The sequence below is a fragment of the Rhinolophus ferrumequinum genome, chromosome 15 (assembly GCF_004115265.2).
Source record: "Rhinolophus ferrumequinum isolate MPI-CBG mRhiFer1 chromosome 15, mRhiFer1_v1.p, whole genome shotgun sequence".
Taxonomy (NCBI): domain Eukaryota; kingdom Metazoa; phylum Chordata; class Mammalia; order Chiroptera; family Rhinolophidae; genus Rhinolophus; species Rhinolophus ferrumequinum.
In genome coordinates this window covers 49,388,639-49,403,535 of record NC_046298.1, presented here as the reverse complement: position 1 = coordinate 49,403,535, position 14,897 = coordinate 49,388,639, and the positions used below count along the sequence as shown (strand labels likewise).

General features: G+C 45.9%; 1 protein-coding gene across 1 annotated transcript; it reads right to left on the bottom strand.

Annotated features, from left to right (window-relative positions):
- Window positions 1-879: 879 nt before the first annotated feature.
- Window positions 880-13,163, bottom strand: SMIM17 (small integral membrane protein 17). Its single transcript, XM_033127807.1, has 4 exons — window positions 12,926-13,163; window positions 7,451-7,702; window positions 5,225-5,301; window positions 880-1,803 (listed from the first exon to the last, which is right to left on the bottom strand). The coding sequence occupies exons 2-4, from the start codon at window positions 7,611-7,613 to the stop codon at window positions 1,693-1,695; spliced, it is 351 nt and encodes a 116-aa protein (XP_032983698.1). The 5' UTR covers window positions 7,614-7,702; window positions 12,926-13,163; the 3' UTR covers window positions 880-1,692.
- Between the last annotated feature and the right edge of the window lie 1,734 nt (window positions 13,164-14,897).

The window sequence follows — 14,897 nt, the reverse complement described above, 5'->3', positions numbered from 1 at the left end:
TTATTGAGTGTCTACTATATGCCTGGCACTGTGCGTGGTGTTTACATATATTATTTAATTGGCAAAGACATAACAATGCTGTACTTATGATATGCATCAAATCACACAGGTTCCAAATACATAAAGCAAAGATTATAAAACTATATTGACAAACATAATCATATTAACAGATTTTCACATAATCTTATTGGTTTCTGACAGAGAGTGTAGGCCAAAGTTAAGTAACAAATGACTCTGAACAACATGTAAATAAGACTGAGTTAATTAATAGACATGTAGAGTTTTGAATCCTACAGACAGAAAATGCATATTCCTCTTAAACGTCCATGAAACACGTACTAATTTGGACATGTTCTGGGCCACAATAAAAGCTTTTTTAAAAGGTTTTGAGAGCAAATATATCATAGGCCGCTTTCTCTGTTCACAGTGCAGTAAATACAGAAAACAAAACTATTTGTAAATAAACCCAACCACTGAATTTCGAAGCACTTTTTAGAGACACGCAGTCTAATGTTTAGAGAACAACATAAACAAGCACACAAATGATCAGACTTTCAGATGTGGTCCAGCCTGTCACCAGAAGCACATTTATACCATTCAGTACAGAATTACAGCAAATAATTCTGTAAAAAGAGAATGTAAATGAATTAAGTACTCAACAATAGAGACAAGGAATAGAAACAATAAAAGATAAAACAATTCCATAGTAAAGGAAAACAAATTACAAAGTAGAGAAATAATGGACATAAATAAATCCTAATGCTGCTTCTTCAGAAAAAAATAATAAATTAGATAAACCTTTGAAAAATTGAATAATGGGTAAACCATAAACAGAAGTTGAAAGGGGATGGAACCAAAGGAAGGTAAGATTTTGTTTAATTTATAAAAAAAAATATGCATCACTAAGCCGATAATCTGAAAAGTTCAATGGAATGAAGACTATTCCAGGGAATAAAAGAACATTAGAAATCATCAAAATTAGTGACATAAAAAGGAATAATAAACTGACTACACCAGAAAAAACTGAGAAAACTGTCCAAGAATTAGCAGAGACGTCCCCACAATAGCTATAAGACCTGACTCCTTTACTGGCTAATTCTTTCTCAGTGCCAAGGGATTGACACTTCTCAAGCTACAGAAACTATTTGAAAGCAGAGAAAACGAGAAAAGTTACTCTGGTTCTTCTATGATGCAAGCTTAGCCATGACACCCAAAGTTGGCAAAGATAGTACGAATCTTATATATGAAGGTAGAGGCAAGAATCCCACAGAAAATATCAAGAAATAAAATTTAGTTTCTGAAAAGACTGGTGCCCCACATCCCACGAAGACAAAGATGACGTGATGTGAAGAAATCTACCAGATTTCATCAAACACAACTTACACTTTTTTTTTTAACGTTCTCTGAAGTGACGATGCAGCTGCCAGTTGGTGGCGTCTTACAATTAAGTAGCATTTCTTTCTCTCCCAGTGATATACAAAATAACATGTTTTACAGTCGATGTTGTCTTAAGTTCAATGCAGTACAGCAATGCAAAGCCTCATACCAAAAGGCTAGATACAAAACAAAATCGTCTCGATGGATGTTTAAAAGGCATTTGATAATATTCAATACCCATTCCTGGTGTTTAACCAGCACCCTTCCTTAACAGGACACAGGGCATCTCTTTCGAGACAAGAGCCACCGTTAGAGTTAAATGTAAACCATCATAGGCATCCCTGTTAACACCAGGAACAAGAAAAGCACACACAGGACCAAGAGTATGGTCGTTTGTTGTGGGGCTTTTGGCCACTCCACAAAGCCCTGGAACAGAAGAAAAAAAAAGCATAAATATTGAAAGGGAGGGGTCACCACTGTTACCTGCAGGAAGATGGGACTTTGGGATTGGCGTATCGACTAAAAAGCTGTTTGAATTAAAAACTGTACAGTGACGGGACTAGATTAAGACAAAGGACGTACTATGCCTATTCCCCAGCAGAGGAAATATCGGAATAATGGTACATGTGATGGAAATTTCAAAGTGGTAGGTTAGATCTCATGTTTTAAATCTCATCTTTGCTCGCTAATGACCCTTCAGTGTGTGTGTGTGTGTGTGTGTGTGTGTGTTTCTTGACCCAAGCCCTCTCCTAAATTCCAGACTTACAAATCTCACTGTCTATTTGCCATCTTCACTTGGATATCTAATGAGCATCTTAAACTTGACATGTCCCAAACATCCCCAAATCCCTCCCCTGAAAAGCTCCCCAAAAGCTCCTCATGCTGTTTCCCCACATCTCTCCTTCAGGCCCCCACCAGCTATCCAACTGCGGCTTTCATCACCCCACTACCACCACCCTGGGCAAAGCCACCATCATGTTGTTCCTTATCGTGACCTTTACCCTTCCCCCTCCCACTTCTTCCCCATGGGTCAGCTAAAGCTGAGGTCACTCCTGCGTTACTCACTCTGCCCCAGCCCCTGTCACCTCCCAGCCTCCACAGCTGTGGTTTCTTCTGCCTGGAATGCCTTCCCCCCAGTGTTCTTAAGGCTTTCTCTGCCATAGCTTCCATCTCAGGGTTTCCATCACTTCCTCGAAAACCCTTTCCTCGCTGTTCTATTTAGAACCATACGCCCCAATTCCTTCCCATGGAAGATACCAGTGCCACCCATCTCCTTCACCCAGCTTTCTTTTCCTCCATGCCCCATGAGGGCAAAGACTTTGGTGTGCTCACGCTTGTACCCCAGGGCCTGGAGCACTGCCCAGCACAGAGTACAACCTCTGTATTTGCCAAATGAATGAATGAGTGGAAAGACATACCATGAGGAATACGGGAAGACAAAATGGTTAATGGGGACAGTTCTCCAAATTAATGATGAGTTTAGGGCAACTGCTATTAAAATATCAGGGAAGTTTTGGGGATGGAAATGGTGTAATGAGTTATCTGGAAAGCTAGGTAGTGGTGAACATCAAAAAAATCTGGTAAAAGAAGAGAAATGCTGGTTGGATGAGCCATGATGGGATAGATGAGTGAATGAATGAATGATGCCGCCGAGGCCTCTAGGTGCTTCCCCTGCCCTAGTTTCCTCAGGTTAAAAGGAGGGAAACTGAGGTAACTACCTCACAAAGCTCATGAGTTAATAAAGAGAGTGAGTGAGTGCTGAGTTAACGAATGAGTGAATGATGAGAAGCACTTAGAGTCCCGTCCGGCTGGTAGCACCCACAGGGTAAGTGGCAGCTCTCAGCCGTATTAGTCCCACCCATTTGTTCTCTACCTGGAGGTCTCTACATCTCTCTCTCTGCCTCATCTGCTCCCCTTCCTTCCACACAGGCCACCAGAGTAACTGCTATAACCCTCAAACCCCTTCAATGGCTCCCCACTGCCCACAGATGAACCCAACGTCTTGGCATGGAACTTCAGGCAGAAGGGTCCTGCTAAAACATAAGCCGGAGGTTGTCACTCCTCCTCCAGAGTGCTCCTATAGCTCCTACCCCACTCACAGTAAAAACCAAAATTTTACTGTGGTCAAAAAAGGCCCTACATCATTTCCCCATCACCTCCATGACCTCATCTCCAATACAGCCTCCTGTCATCAGCCCTCTCCAGCCACACTGATCCCCCATGTCGTTCCTCACAGGTGCCAGGCAAGCTCCTGCCTCAGGGCCTTTGCACTTGCTGTGTCCCTCTGCCCAGAACCCCTAGAAATCTGCCAGTCTCACTCTCCCACCTCCTTCACATCTTTACCCCTCTATCTCCCTCTCACTGGGGGACTTCCCTGGATACTCTTCTTAAATCAGCAACCCTCACCCCCACCCTGTACTCCCGAAGCCCCTTCCTGCTTTATTTTCTCTGTAGCACTTTACTGCCATCCAGCATGATGTATAGTTCAGCGATGTATTTTGACGTCTACCTCGGTGACTATAAGCCCAATGAAGGCAGGCACCATTCTATCCCACCCACCGTTGTACCTTCAGTGCCTTTAACACTGCCTAGAACATAGTAGGTGCTCAAAAAATAGTTGTGGAATGAATGAACGACCTCCTCCCAGCCCGGTTTTTACCCACATCTCCCACTGATCTCCCCTTAACTCCCGTGTTCCCCCAAAGGCATGCTCCGTCCTGCCATGCCTTTGCATGTTCTGTTCCCTCCCCTGCTTTGCCTGGGAAATTCTTGCTCATCCACAAATCCCAGGTCTGTTGTCTCCAGCTCTCTAGGATGTTCTAGAATAAGCCTCCTGGCCACAGAATTAATGTCTTCTCCTTTGAGCCATCCCACTGTGACCAGCAGTTACTTCTGTCCCATCTTGCTTTGCCTCCCTCCCTCCATTGTGAATCAATACATCTCTTTTCTGTCTGACCTGGATTTCAGACACATGATTGGGAGATGGGACACTCGTGTGCTGCTTAGATTGCTTATGTGATTTTTTAAAAATAACTGTTTAAATAAAAGAACTGTGGTTATTATTTCACATGTTAATGTCTTACGTCCCCCTCAAAAAAAAAAACACATTAGGTCTTTAAATGAAAGGAATGTGCTTGATAATTCTGTTTGGTTTCATTCTTGGTATTTAGATTAAAACCTAGTAGGTGGTTTGTGGGTGGATGGATGGATGAATAGCAGATGGGTGGATGGATCAATGAATGGGCTGGCAGATGGGTTGATGAATGGATGGGTATATATGAATACATGGATGAGTAGGCATAAGTGTGGATGAAAACTAGCCAAATCCTTACCTTGACCAACAAGCAGTATATGGATGAATGGGTGGGTTGAAGAATGGATTGGCTGCATATAGATGGATGGGTGGGTGAGTAGATACATAGGTAACTAGATACATGGATGATGGAATGGGTATGTGGATGTGCAGGTGAATGAAATGTTGGGTGAACAAATGAGAGGACAGATGGATAGGTAGATGGATGGATAGATGGATGGATGGATGGATGGATGGATGGATGGATGGATGGATGAACAAATTAAAATTTGGGTGGTTGAATGAGGGGACAGATGAGTGAATGGTTAAATTATGATGAATTTAGGAGTGAAGGCTTGAGGGTATGTGTGGTAGGAGTTATAGACACCACATGGAGACCCTCCACGCCATGTCTGACTAGGAACACGTCCTGTTTCCTACCTCTTGGAGCTCACAGATTTGTGGCAGGCAAATTCCAAGCTGAGGAATGGAATGTGACAACCCACTGAGTTCTGCAGGGCAGGACACTTGTGAAAGAGGGGGAACACAACTTACCTGAGACTCCTCTGTCTCATAGTCTTCTTCCACCAAGCTCCATTCCTGGGGAAGCCCAGTCTCTTGTGAAGACAGATCTGGGGTGTGAGGAGTGGAGGAGAAAGAAGCCGTGAGTGAATGACCAGGCAAGCTGGGTGGGTGCTGCTTGCTCTTCCCACCTAGCATCCTATCCCTTTTCTGCTAACACACACACACACACACACACACACACACACACACACACACACACACACACTGGCCCAGGTCGGGCAGAGAGAATCAGAGACCTGAATTCTGATCCCATTTCTACCAGGAGAAGACTTAAAGTGTGTCAACTGATGTGCCACGTGAGCCTCTGTTTCTTCACCTATCCAATGGGTAAGGTAGTCCTTCTCTTCAGGCTTTTGGCTAAAACTGAGTGAGGGAGAAGAAGAAAAAGCCACAGAACTAAACAGGATGGTGGAGGCTTTCCCACCTCCCAGCTGCCCCTGGGGAAATTCCCCCACATTCCAGCTCCAATATCATTCTTACCCCGAAATGGCACAGAACTAGTAGGCATCAAGCCAAAAGTGGGCATTTCCCACTCTTCCTGCACCTGGGCCCTGCTAGGGGCCCAATGCCTCCTCCTCACTTCCAAACGGGTCCATAATACCCTCGCCTCTGTTTCAGGTCCCCTTGTCCCTGTGCAAGAAGGATCCTGCCCCTGGTAGAAGCCAGCCTCCATTCTGCTGTGGGGGTGACTTTCAGGGGTCCCCATCTGAGCATGTGGCACCACTCTTTGTCCAGCTGTGTGGACCAAAACCCCAGGACTCATCCTTGATGTTGCTCTAGTCCTCCCCTTGCCCACATCCACCAGCGACAACTCTTGATTCTCAGATCTCTCCGCTCCCGCCATGTCCACCACCAACTCTAGCTAGATTACCTCTCCCCCGGGCCAGTTGCAGGAGTCTCCTGACTGGCCTCCCAACTTCCACTCTTCACCTCTTCATCCTACAATTCATCGTCACACGCGCTGGACGCAGGGTTTCCCCTCTTTGTGCCATTGGCATTTCCGGCTGCATAATTCTTTGTGGTGGGGCTGTCCTCTGCCTGTAAGATGTCTGGCAGCATGGCTGGCCTCCGCCCACTAGATGGCAGTCGCATATTCCCAATAATGACAACCCAAAATATCTCTAGACATTGTGACATCCCCTGGGGAGGGGAGGTGGGGCGCAATAGCGCCCCTTGTGGAGAACCCCCTCAGTCACAGAAATCTGTTGAAATGAAAGGAGACCCCGTCTTTCTCCCTTCAAAGCCTCCTGGGGTTTCCCAGTACTCAAATAACACGCAGACTCCTTGCGAAGGTCTGGAAGTTGCCCACCACTGGCCCCGTCTCCTCCCGTCAGCAAGCCTGATGGCGCTGCTGGGTCACGGGTCAGGCATGTGCTCTAGCTCTGCCTGTCCTCGGCGCACTTCCCCAGCACTCGGGACAGCCGGGTCCTTATCAGGCAGCTCTCACCGTCCTGACCGCGCGGAAGTCGCTCTCCATCAATTGTCCTGTTTTATTGTCCTCATCACACATTACTTGTTTACCTCTCATCACACATTACTTGTTTATGGTCTGTTTTCTCCACTGAAATCTGAGCTCTCCTAAGGCCCTCTTCCTCACTGCTGGACCCCTCACGCCTGACACGTAATAGGTGCTTGTAGTAGATTTTTGCCCCCAATGGCTTCCAACTTGCTCCCTGTGTCTACGCCCTCGGGCAGCTCCTCCCTCATTGATTCTGAGCTTGACCATGTGGCTTATTTTGACTGGGTTGCCAGCAGAGGCTTTAAAGTGCTGTGACTTCCAGCTTTCTCTCTCTTGCTCTGTAAACACTCCGTGAAAATAAGCCTGGGCCAGCCTGCTGGAAACACTAGCCTGAAGTCAGCACCATCAAACCAGCCAGATGTGTGGATAAGGTCATCTTAGGTCAACCAGCTATCCTGACAGCTCACTGCGGCTGTGTGGGCCGATGCAGGCACGGGCAGTAGGGGCACTGTCCCTGGAGGCCATCTCACATTGCTGGACTGTAGAATCATGAGCAGAAAAATGATTGTCACTTTTAGCCAACATGTTTTGGGGTGACTTCTTGCACAGCAAAAGCTGACTGACCCAAGGCTCCATAAAAATTTGTTGAATGAATGAGGAAAGGAATAAATGTCTTGTCCTTCCCAGACTCTGCCGTGACCCTTCTCCCCATTTCCCACGGGCCTCTGCTCCCTCACCTTTCTCATCACTGTTACAGATGGAGGCCCCAACCTCCACCGACACCCAGTCTTTGGCGAAGGTGGCACGCTTCTCCCAGGCCCTGCTCTCCCTCGGCAGCAGCGTCTTGGTCCTCTCCGGCTCCAGCAGCCCCCGGATCTGCTCCGGCCTGAGATTCTGCATCTTTCCAGGAGGTGGCACTTCCAAGGCAGGCTTCTCCTTCTCCTCCTGTCCAAGAGTCCCTTGGGTTCCCTGGGCACAGGATTTGGAACCTGAGGACGGACAGATATTTAGGCATTCAACAAATATTTACAGAGTGGGCCAGGCACTATTTCAAGGTGCACAGACACAGGAGTGATGGGAACAGGTCTCCCTGCCCTCGTGGGGCCCATGTTCTAGTGGGGGGAGAGAGACAGACAGCAGGTCAAATGGGGATAAGTGCTCCAGAGACAAATAAACCACGGAAGGGAGTATGGCGTTTTGGGGTAGGGGCCAGAGAGTGGCACGTGTGTGCACACTCACACACGAGACACACACACACACACACACACACACACACATTCCATGTCCTAAAATATATAGCCAGATGTTTCTAGAAGGAGACAATCACCCCCAGCAGCCCTCTGGCTACAGAGGGAAGCACCCGTTTTCCCTTCAGCTCTAACCTTCTGTTTTGTCAAAAACAAAAAAAGCATTTGCCATGTACAGGTTAAAAGTCTAACTTGAAATTAAATATTATTTAATATTCTCATTCTATATCTTGTCAACCTGAAATTCAGAGGTTGTTTGCAAGAAGATATCTGAACTATAATGACATGATTATGCAGCCCTTTACGTTGAGATTCTAAAGCTGGTTTTAGGAAATTGTCTGTATTACCAACCTGGCATTATATGTATAATCCACTGCCTGCTCTTGTGAGCAGAAATTAAAAGAAAAGAAAAAGAAAAAGGAGTAAATTCTCTTGGTGTAAAAAAAAAAAAAAAAAAAAGGTCTTGTAAGCATTTTCTTCTTGCTTAGGTTTATGCAAATATAAATTGTTATATCAGATTTTTAAAAGCATAGGGCTTCAAAAAGGAGTTCAAGACTCAATAATCAAATGCACATGAGACCATGTTTGGTGTCAGATTCAAAGAATCCTTCTGTGAAAAATAACATTTTTAAGACACTCAAGGAAATTTGATTCTGGATTGGATATTCGATGATACCAAGGAATTCTCATCAAATGTTTTTGAAATGGCCTCATGGATAGAAAATAAAATATCCACCTCTTTTTTAAAAAAGAGATGTTTTTGTAGTGTGTGGGGTGAATTGATGTGATGGTTGAGGTGCACTTTAACATATTTCTGCAGTGACATAAAGAGAAATAGACGATGGATCCGGGTTGCTTCCTGGTCTTGGGTATTGTAAATAGTGCTGCAATAACATAGGGTGTCGATGGTGGGATGAATCGATGTGACAGAAGGAGACTAGATTGAGCACACAAGGGAGGACACAGATGTCACAGTATAAAGTTGTGCACCTGAATTTATATAATGTGATTAACCAATGTTACCCCAATCATTTAATTAAGAAGAAATGGATGAAAGAGTGTCAGAGCCAACATGCAAATGACGATTGCTGCACCCGGGAAGACGGTGACTCACAGTGCTATCTTGGCACTTGTAAGTATATGTGAAACTTTTTCATAATAGAAATCAACACATTTATTATGGATGTTCAAGATGTGTTCTTTTCTCCTACATGACCAGTTATGGAGAGGGGTGTCACATAGGCCCCTGAAACCAAAATTCAAACTCACTTCCCAGACACCCCTGCCTGCTCCCCCACCCTGAGCATGTCCTGTGCCCCTGGGTCCCCACCCTGCAGGCACTGTTGTCCATGTGCCCCTCACCCCCACATCCAATGACCACTACATCCACCTGCTCTTGCCCCAGGAAGCGCTGCCCCTGCTCTGGTTCTAGTCTGCCCCCCACGAGCCACTCTACCCTTGACCCCGCAATTAGTCTCCTAACCCCACACCCAGTCCACCAGCTTCATTCTCTTCCAGACCCGCGGTGGTCAAGATGCTTTCAATGCCCCCATACAGGCAGAGGCCAGTTTCCTCAGGCAGCTTCGAAGCCACCATAGCCATTGTCCCTGCACTCATCCACCCCCTGGGACAGCCCAGGAGGCCATTGTAGACACATCCTGGGTTAGGTAATGCTGAGTCCCAGCGAGAGAAAGTTCTCCTTCTTCAGCACCCTTTTTGTTATCGAGTTAAAATACACATAATAGAAAACTGACTATCTTAACCAGTTTTAAGGGTACAGTTCAGCAGTATTAAGCACATTCACACTGTTGTGCTGTTGTCGCCACCATCCATCCCCAGAGCTCTTTACCCTGCAAAGCTGAAACTCTGTCCCCATCAAACAACTCCCCTCCCCAGCCCCTGGCACCCACCCTCCTACTTCCTGTCTCTATGAATCTGACTATTCTAAGTACCTCATATAAGTGGGATCACACAGTATTTGTATTATTTCACTCAGTATAATGTCCTTACGTTTCATCCATGTTATAGCATATGGCACAATTTCCTTCCTTTTTAAATCTCTATAATATTCCCTTGTATATGTATAGACAACGTTTTTCTTACCCATTTATTGGTTGATGGACACGTTTTGCTTCCACATTTTAGCTATTGTGAATAATGCTATGAATATGGGTGTGCAAATAGCTCTTTGAGACCCTGCTTCTTTGGCTCTTGTGTATGTACCTAGAAATGCAATAGCTGGGTCATAAGGTAGTCTATTTTTAATTTTTGAGGACTCTCCATCAGTGCACAAGGGTTCCCTTTTCTCCACATCCTCACCAAAATTTGTTTTATTTTTTAATAGTAGTCTTTTCCTAATGGATGTGAAGTGGTTTCAGCATGATTTTTAGCCTTCTGATTACCTCAAGGAGAAAGTTCCAGCTTGATGCTCATATGCTTTTAATCTCTCTATCCCCCCGACCCCTTCACCCCCATTCAGGCAGGCAAAGTATACAGCCAGGATGTAAGCATATTGTTTTACTTTCCCTGTATTTATTTTCATGGTTACCCTCAATAACTGTAAAAAATATAATAATAAAATAAAAAGTGATACTGGATTTCCATTTGTAACAAAGTTTCCCTTTGAAATCATTGAGATAGATTGTAAAAGCGGGCTGACTCTCACATACTCGTTGAGGTGTATATTGGCATAAACACTTTGGCAAAACTATTTGGCAAAATCTTCTAAAGTGGAATACCCATGCACCCTACCACCGCACGGTTCCACTCCTAGATACTCCCCCAAGAGAAATGAAAACTGATGTCCACACAAACACTGTCCTCAAATATTGCTATCAGCTGTATTTGTAACACAAAACTGCCTCTATTCAGGCAAAGCTACTCATATTAATAATAAAAACATTAAAAATCCAGTTGCTTTTCAACAAGAGAATGGATAAGTGAACCACAGTTTATTCATATAAAAGAGTACTACTCAGGACTAAAAAAACAAACAAAGGAATACATGCAACAACATGGATGGATCTAAAAGTATATATTAGACTGAGTGAAAAGGGCCAGACACAAAGGAGTACATATGTGTGATTTTATTGATGAAAAACAAAGTCTGGTCCAGGCAAAATTAATCGATGTTGATAGAAGTCAGAACAGTGGTTGTGCCTGGCTGGAGACATGGGGAGAGGTCCAGGGAACTTTGGGGACAGGACTGGAGGTGTTCTATATCTTTATCTGAGTGGTGGTTCCGGAGGTGAAGACCTTTGTGCAGATTCATTGAGCTGTACCTTCATTGAACTGGATACTTCATGCCCATTATTCTGTGTATTTTAGACCTCACTAAACGGAACGCTGAAACAAAATACAAATTGTTTCAATTTCAGGTGATTTTACTCGTGGTTTGCTGCATGTGTCTGTTTCAACATATATGAAGATAAATGTTGCCTTTGGGAATTGCACACTGCATGAAGTTTGATGTGTTGTTTGAACCTGGTTCTGCTGGATCGTAAACACTATTGTTGGGTCTTTTATAAAGTCCTGACTTTAAACAGAGAAATACTTCTCTACTGTATGGAAAACATGAACCAACAGCAAATGATGCATGGTATGGGGAAAGGCAATCGGGAATAGTGGGGATTGTGGCAAAGGCGAGATTGGGTGCCCTGCATGATGAAGTTGCCATATTCAGCCCAGCCAACATTTGCCATATAAAAACGTGGGCCCAGTGTGTCTCATGTTCTGATTTCTCAAGAACACTGGAAATTTATGGGTTTAGATGACATCTGCTTTTCAAAATGCCAATAATTATTCAAATGTTTACAAGGAAGGCACTATGTGAGGCAAATAGCACAGGTGATGGGGCTGGGTCAGACCCTGGGGCTGCCAGTTTGCAATTTCAATGTGGTTGGGAAGGATGTAAGGGGTGGGAGGGGGGCATAGAGCACATTCCAAGAAAAAAGAAAATGGCCTTCATGGAAATTAATGAGTGAGCACTGGTAGGGCACGCTGTTTTGGTTACTGTTTTTGTTTTATTTTCAACATGAGACAGAATTAATCATGTGTTTAGGCAGAGGGATAAGAAGGCAGGGGAAGAGGAGAAAATGCATATGGCAGAGGGAAGAGACAAGAACCAAGGTATCTAGGTCAGAAGAAGCTGGATCTGTCTGGATGGAAAGGGGAGGAAAGGAGGGGACAGAGAGATCTGTGGGTGTGACAAGGATGCTTGTGTGAGGGAACCGACACCACAGCTTCAGTGTACTTGGTGAAAAAGCAAACAGGTCATCGGCTGGGGGAAAGGACAGAGGTACAGTGACAAACAGCGACGACCACCACAATAATAATCACAGCACCGGTAGCCACTGTTTCCTGAACGATCCAGTGTGTCAGGCACCGCCCGGCGCTCCGCGTCCTTTTTCTAATCTAACCCTTGCCGTAATTCTCCCCTGGTAGATACGGTTATAATTCCACCATACCGACGAGGAAGGCCATTGATCCAAGCCACACGGCTAATTGCAGCTGGGTGGGGGGCGAACCCTATCTGACTTCAGGGCCTTTATGCCCAGCCATTGCGGAGGGTACACACGTGCCCAGACACACATAGCGCCCACACACGGAGCCCCCGCGAGACCAGAGCACACTTGTGCACAGCGACTCACAGGAGCGCTCAGACACACGTACGGATGCTCGGCGCAGGGTCATCCTGCTCTCCTCACGCCAAGGCCGAAATTCAAGTGAGATCCACTGGCGGGTGGACAGACCGCGCTTGATGGAGGACCAGACCCAGCCCAGCCCTCGCCCACCGGATGGATTTGGAGACCCATCCTTAGACCCTCGTCCCTATAGCGTTCCTGCTCCCTCATCCCAGGCACACACACATATTCACACTGTCGTGCGCGTCTCTGCAACACCGCCCGCGCCCCCAGCCCCATTTTCCCGCCCCCTTCCGCCCGCGGGGATCCTGGAAGAACTCACCCTCCCCAACCAGACCCAGTCGGGGCACTGCAGAGCTGGAGCCGCAGCAACTGCGGCTGCGCAGACGCGCAGGCTGCGGGTAGGAGGTCGGGGAGGGGGTGGAGGAAGTAGGAGAGGGTGGGCGGCCTTCTCCACTCCTGCGCCCCACGCCCTGGAGAGCCTGCGCCTGCTGGAAGGTGGGGAGGGGAGCGGTGGGGCGACAATGACGACGCGCCTGCAGTGCTGTGGCGGGGGTGTGGTGCTCTGCTGGCAGTGAGGTCGGCCACAGTGGGGGAGGAGACTTCCATCCCTCGCTGATGGGCATGGAGGTTTGTCCACCTCTCGTTAAGGCAACGACTTCGCACAGACGCCTAGGCGGTTCTGTGGTCCACAACCGGTGTGCGGGGAGGGTGAGGGAGGAGAAAGGAGCTGGGCAGGGGTGCGGCAGCCTGGAGACCCTAGGGTCAGATTCTGGCTTTGCCGTGTGCCACTAGTGTGTCCTTATCATCTCAGTGCCTCAGTTTCCCATTCTGTTCAGTGGGAATAATATGCAAACCACCTTCCAAGATTGCTGTGAAGGTGAAAAATAAATAATGCCTATATACTGATTAATAGCTGTTAGCTAATAGCTGCTCGTATTATCGTTATTATTCACCTTGACAATGTGACTACCTCCAAATTGGCCTCGTGGAGGCTACAACAAAATTTTAAATTTTTGACAAAGCCATAGATGAAGGGGAAAAAACATCTCCCTTTTCAGTCATATTGTCATTTCCTGCTTACTGGTGAGGTGGAGCAAATTTACATGTTTGTGGATCAGGGTTTTTTTCTCTTCTGTGAATTGCCTGTACCTATTATTCTATTTGTTTCTATAGCTTATTTTAGGCTTTCTTTATATATTCTGGACAGTGATCCTTCTCCTGTTTCTCTGTCTGAGGCAGATATTTTCGCCTGGCCTGTGTGTCCAGAATGGTCAGGCAATTATGCCCAGGGTCCTGAAAGCCACATTTGTCCTGAAAGTAACATTTCTGAATCTTATTGCAGGTGAGTTGGGAAGCCATGGAACGGTGTGAGCATCTAATCTAATTTACATTTTCAGGTCATCACTGAAACTGGTGTTCGGTGTGTTCTAGAAGGGGCAATAGATACAATGGGAAGACCAGTTAAGAAGCTGTTGCAATAAACCAAGTGAGATTGATGGTGGCAGGGAGTGAGATGATGGCAGTGGGGTTGGAGAGCCGTGGACAGGTTTAGAACACACCGGGGCGCCAAAAACAGGTACACAATTGGACACTCTGGTCAATGTTGCTCAAGCAGTAGTTTGCCTTAATCAGAAGTGTCTGAACGCTGATGGTAACCACTTCAAGCACCTCTTGTAATTGCAGAAGTCAAATGTGATTTGTATTCATCTTTTGTTGTCAATATATATTGAGTATTACAGTTTTAATACAGTTTTCCTTTCTTAAAACGTGTATACTTTTTTTTGGCACCTTCTGTACTTTGGAGATGGAGCTGAGAGGAATCACTGGTGGACAGGATGTGAGGGCTGACAGGAAGGTAAGACTTATGGAAGACTTTTGGACTTTGAGCCTGAGCAGCTGAGTGTCCTGTAGTGCACTGAGTAGGGTCATGTATTTTTTTTTTTTTTTTTTTTTTTTAGGGTCATGTATTTTTGTGTGTATGGAGACAATCCAGAATTCCCTTTGGGGTATGTTATGTATTCAATGCCTGCGTTTCTGAGGTTAAAACCAGGAGAGCCTGGATTATTGAGATGCCAGGATTGGGAGACCCTTGGGGAGGCGGGTCAGGGAGGGGGCTCAGGAATCTTCTCAGAAGAGAACAGACATCTAGCAGAGGCCATGGGAAAAGGTGACTCCTGGTACTGTCCGTGGTTCTGAACTCCATTGACATAGATCTGTCCGTGGTGCCTAACCCCGTTCAGAGAGACCTGTCCATGGTGCCGAAACCCTTCAAATAGATCTGTCCGTGGTGC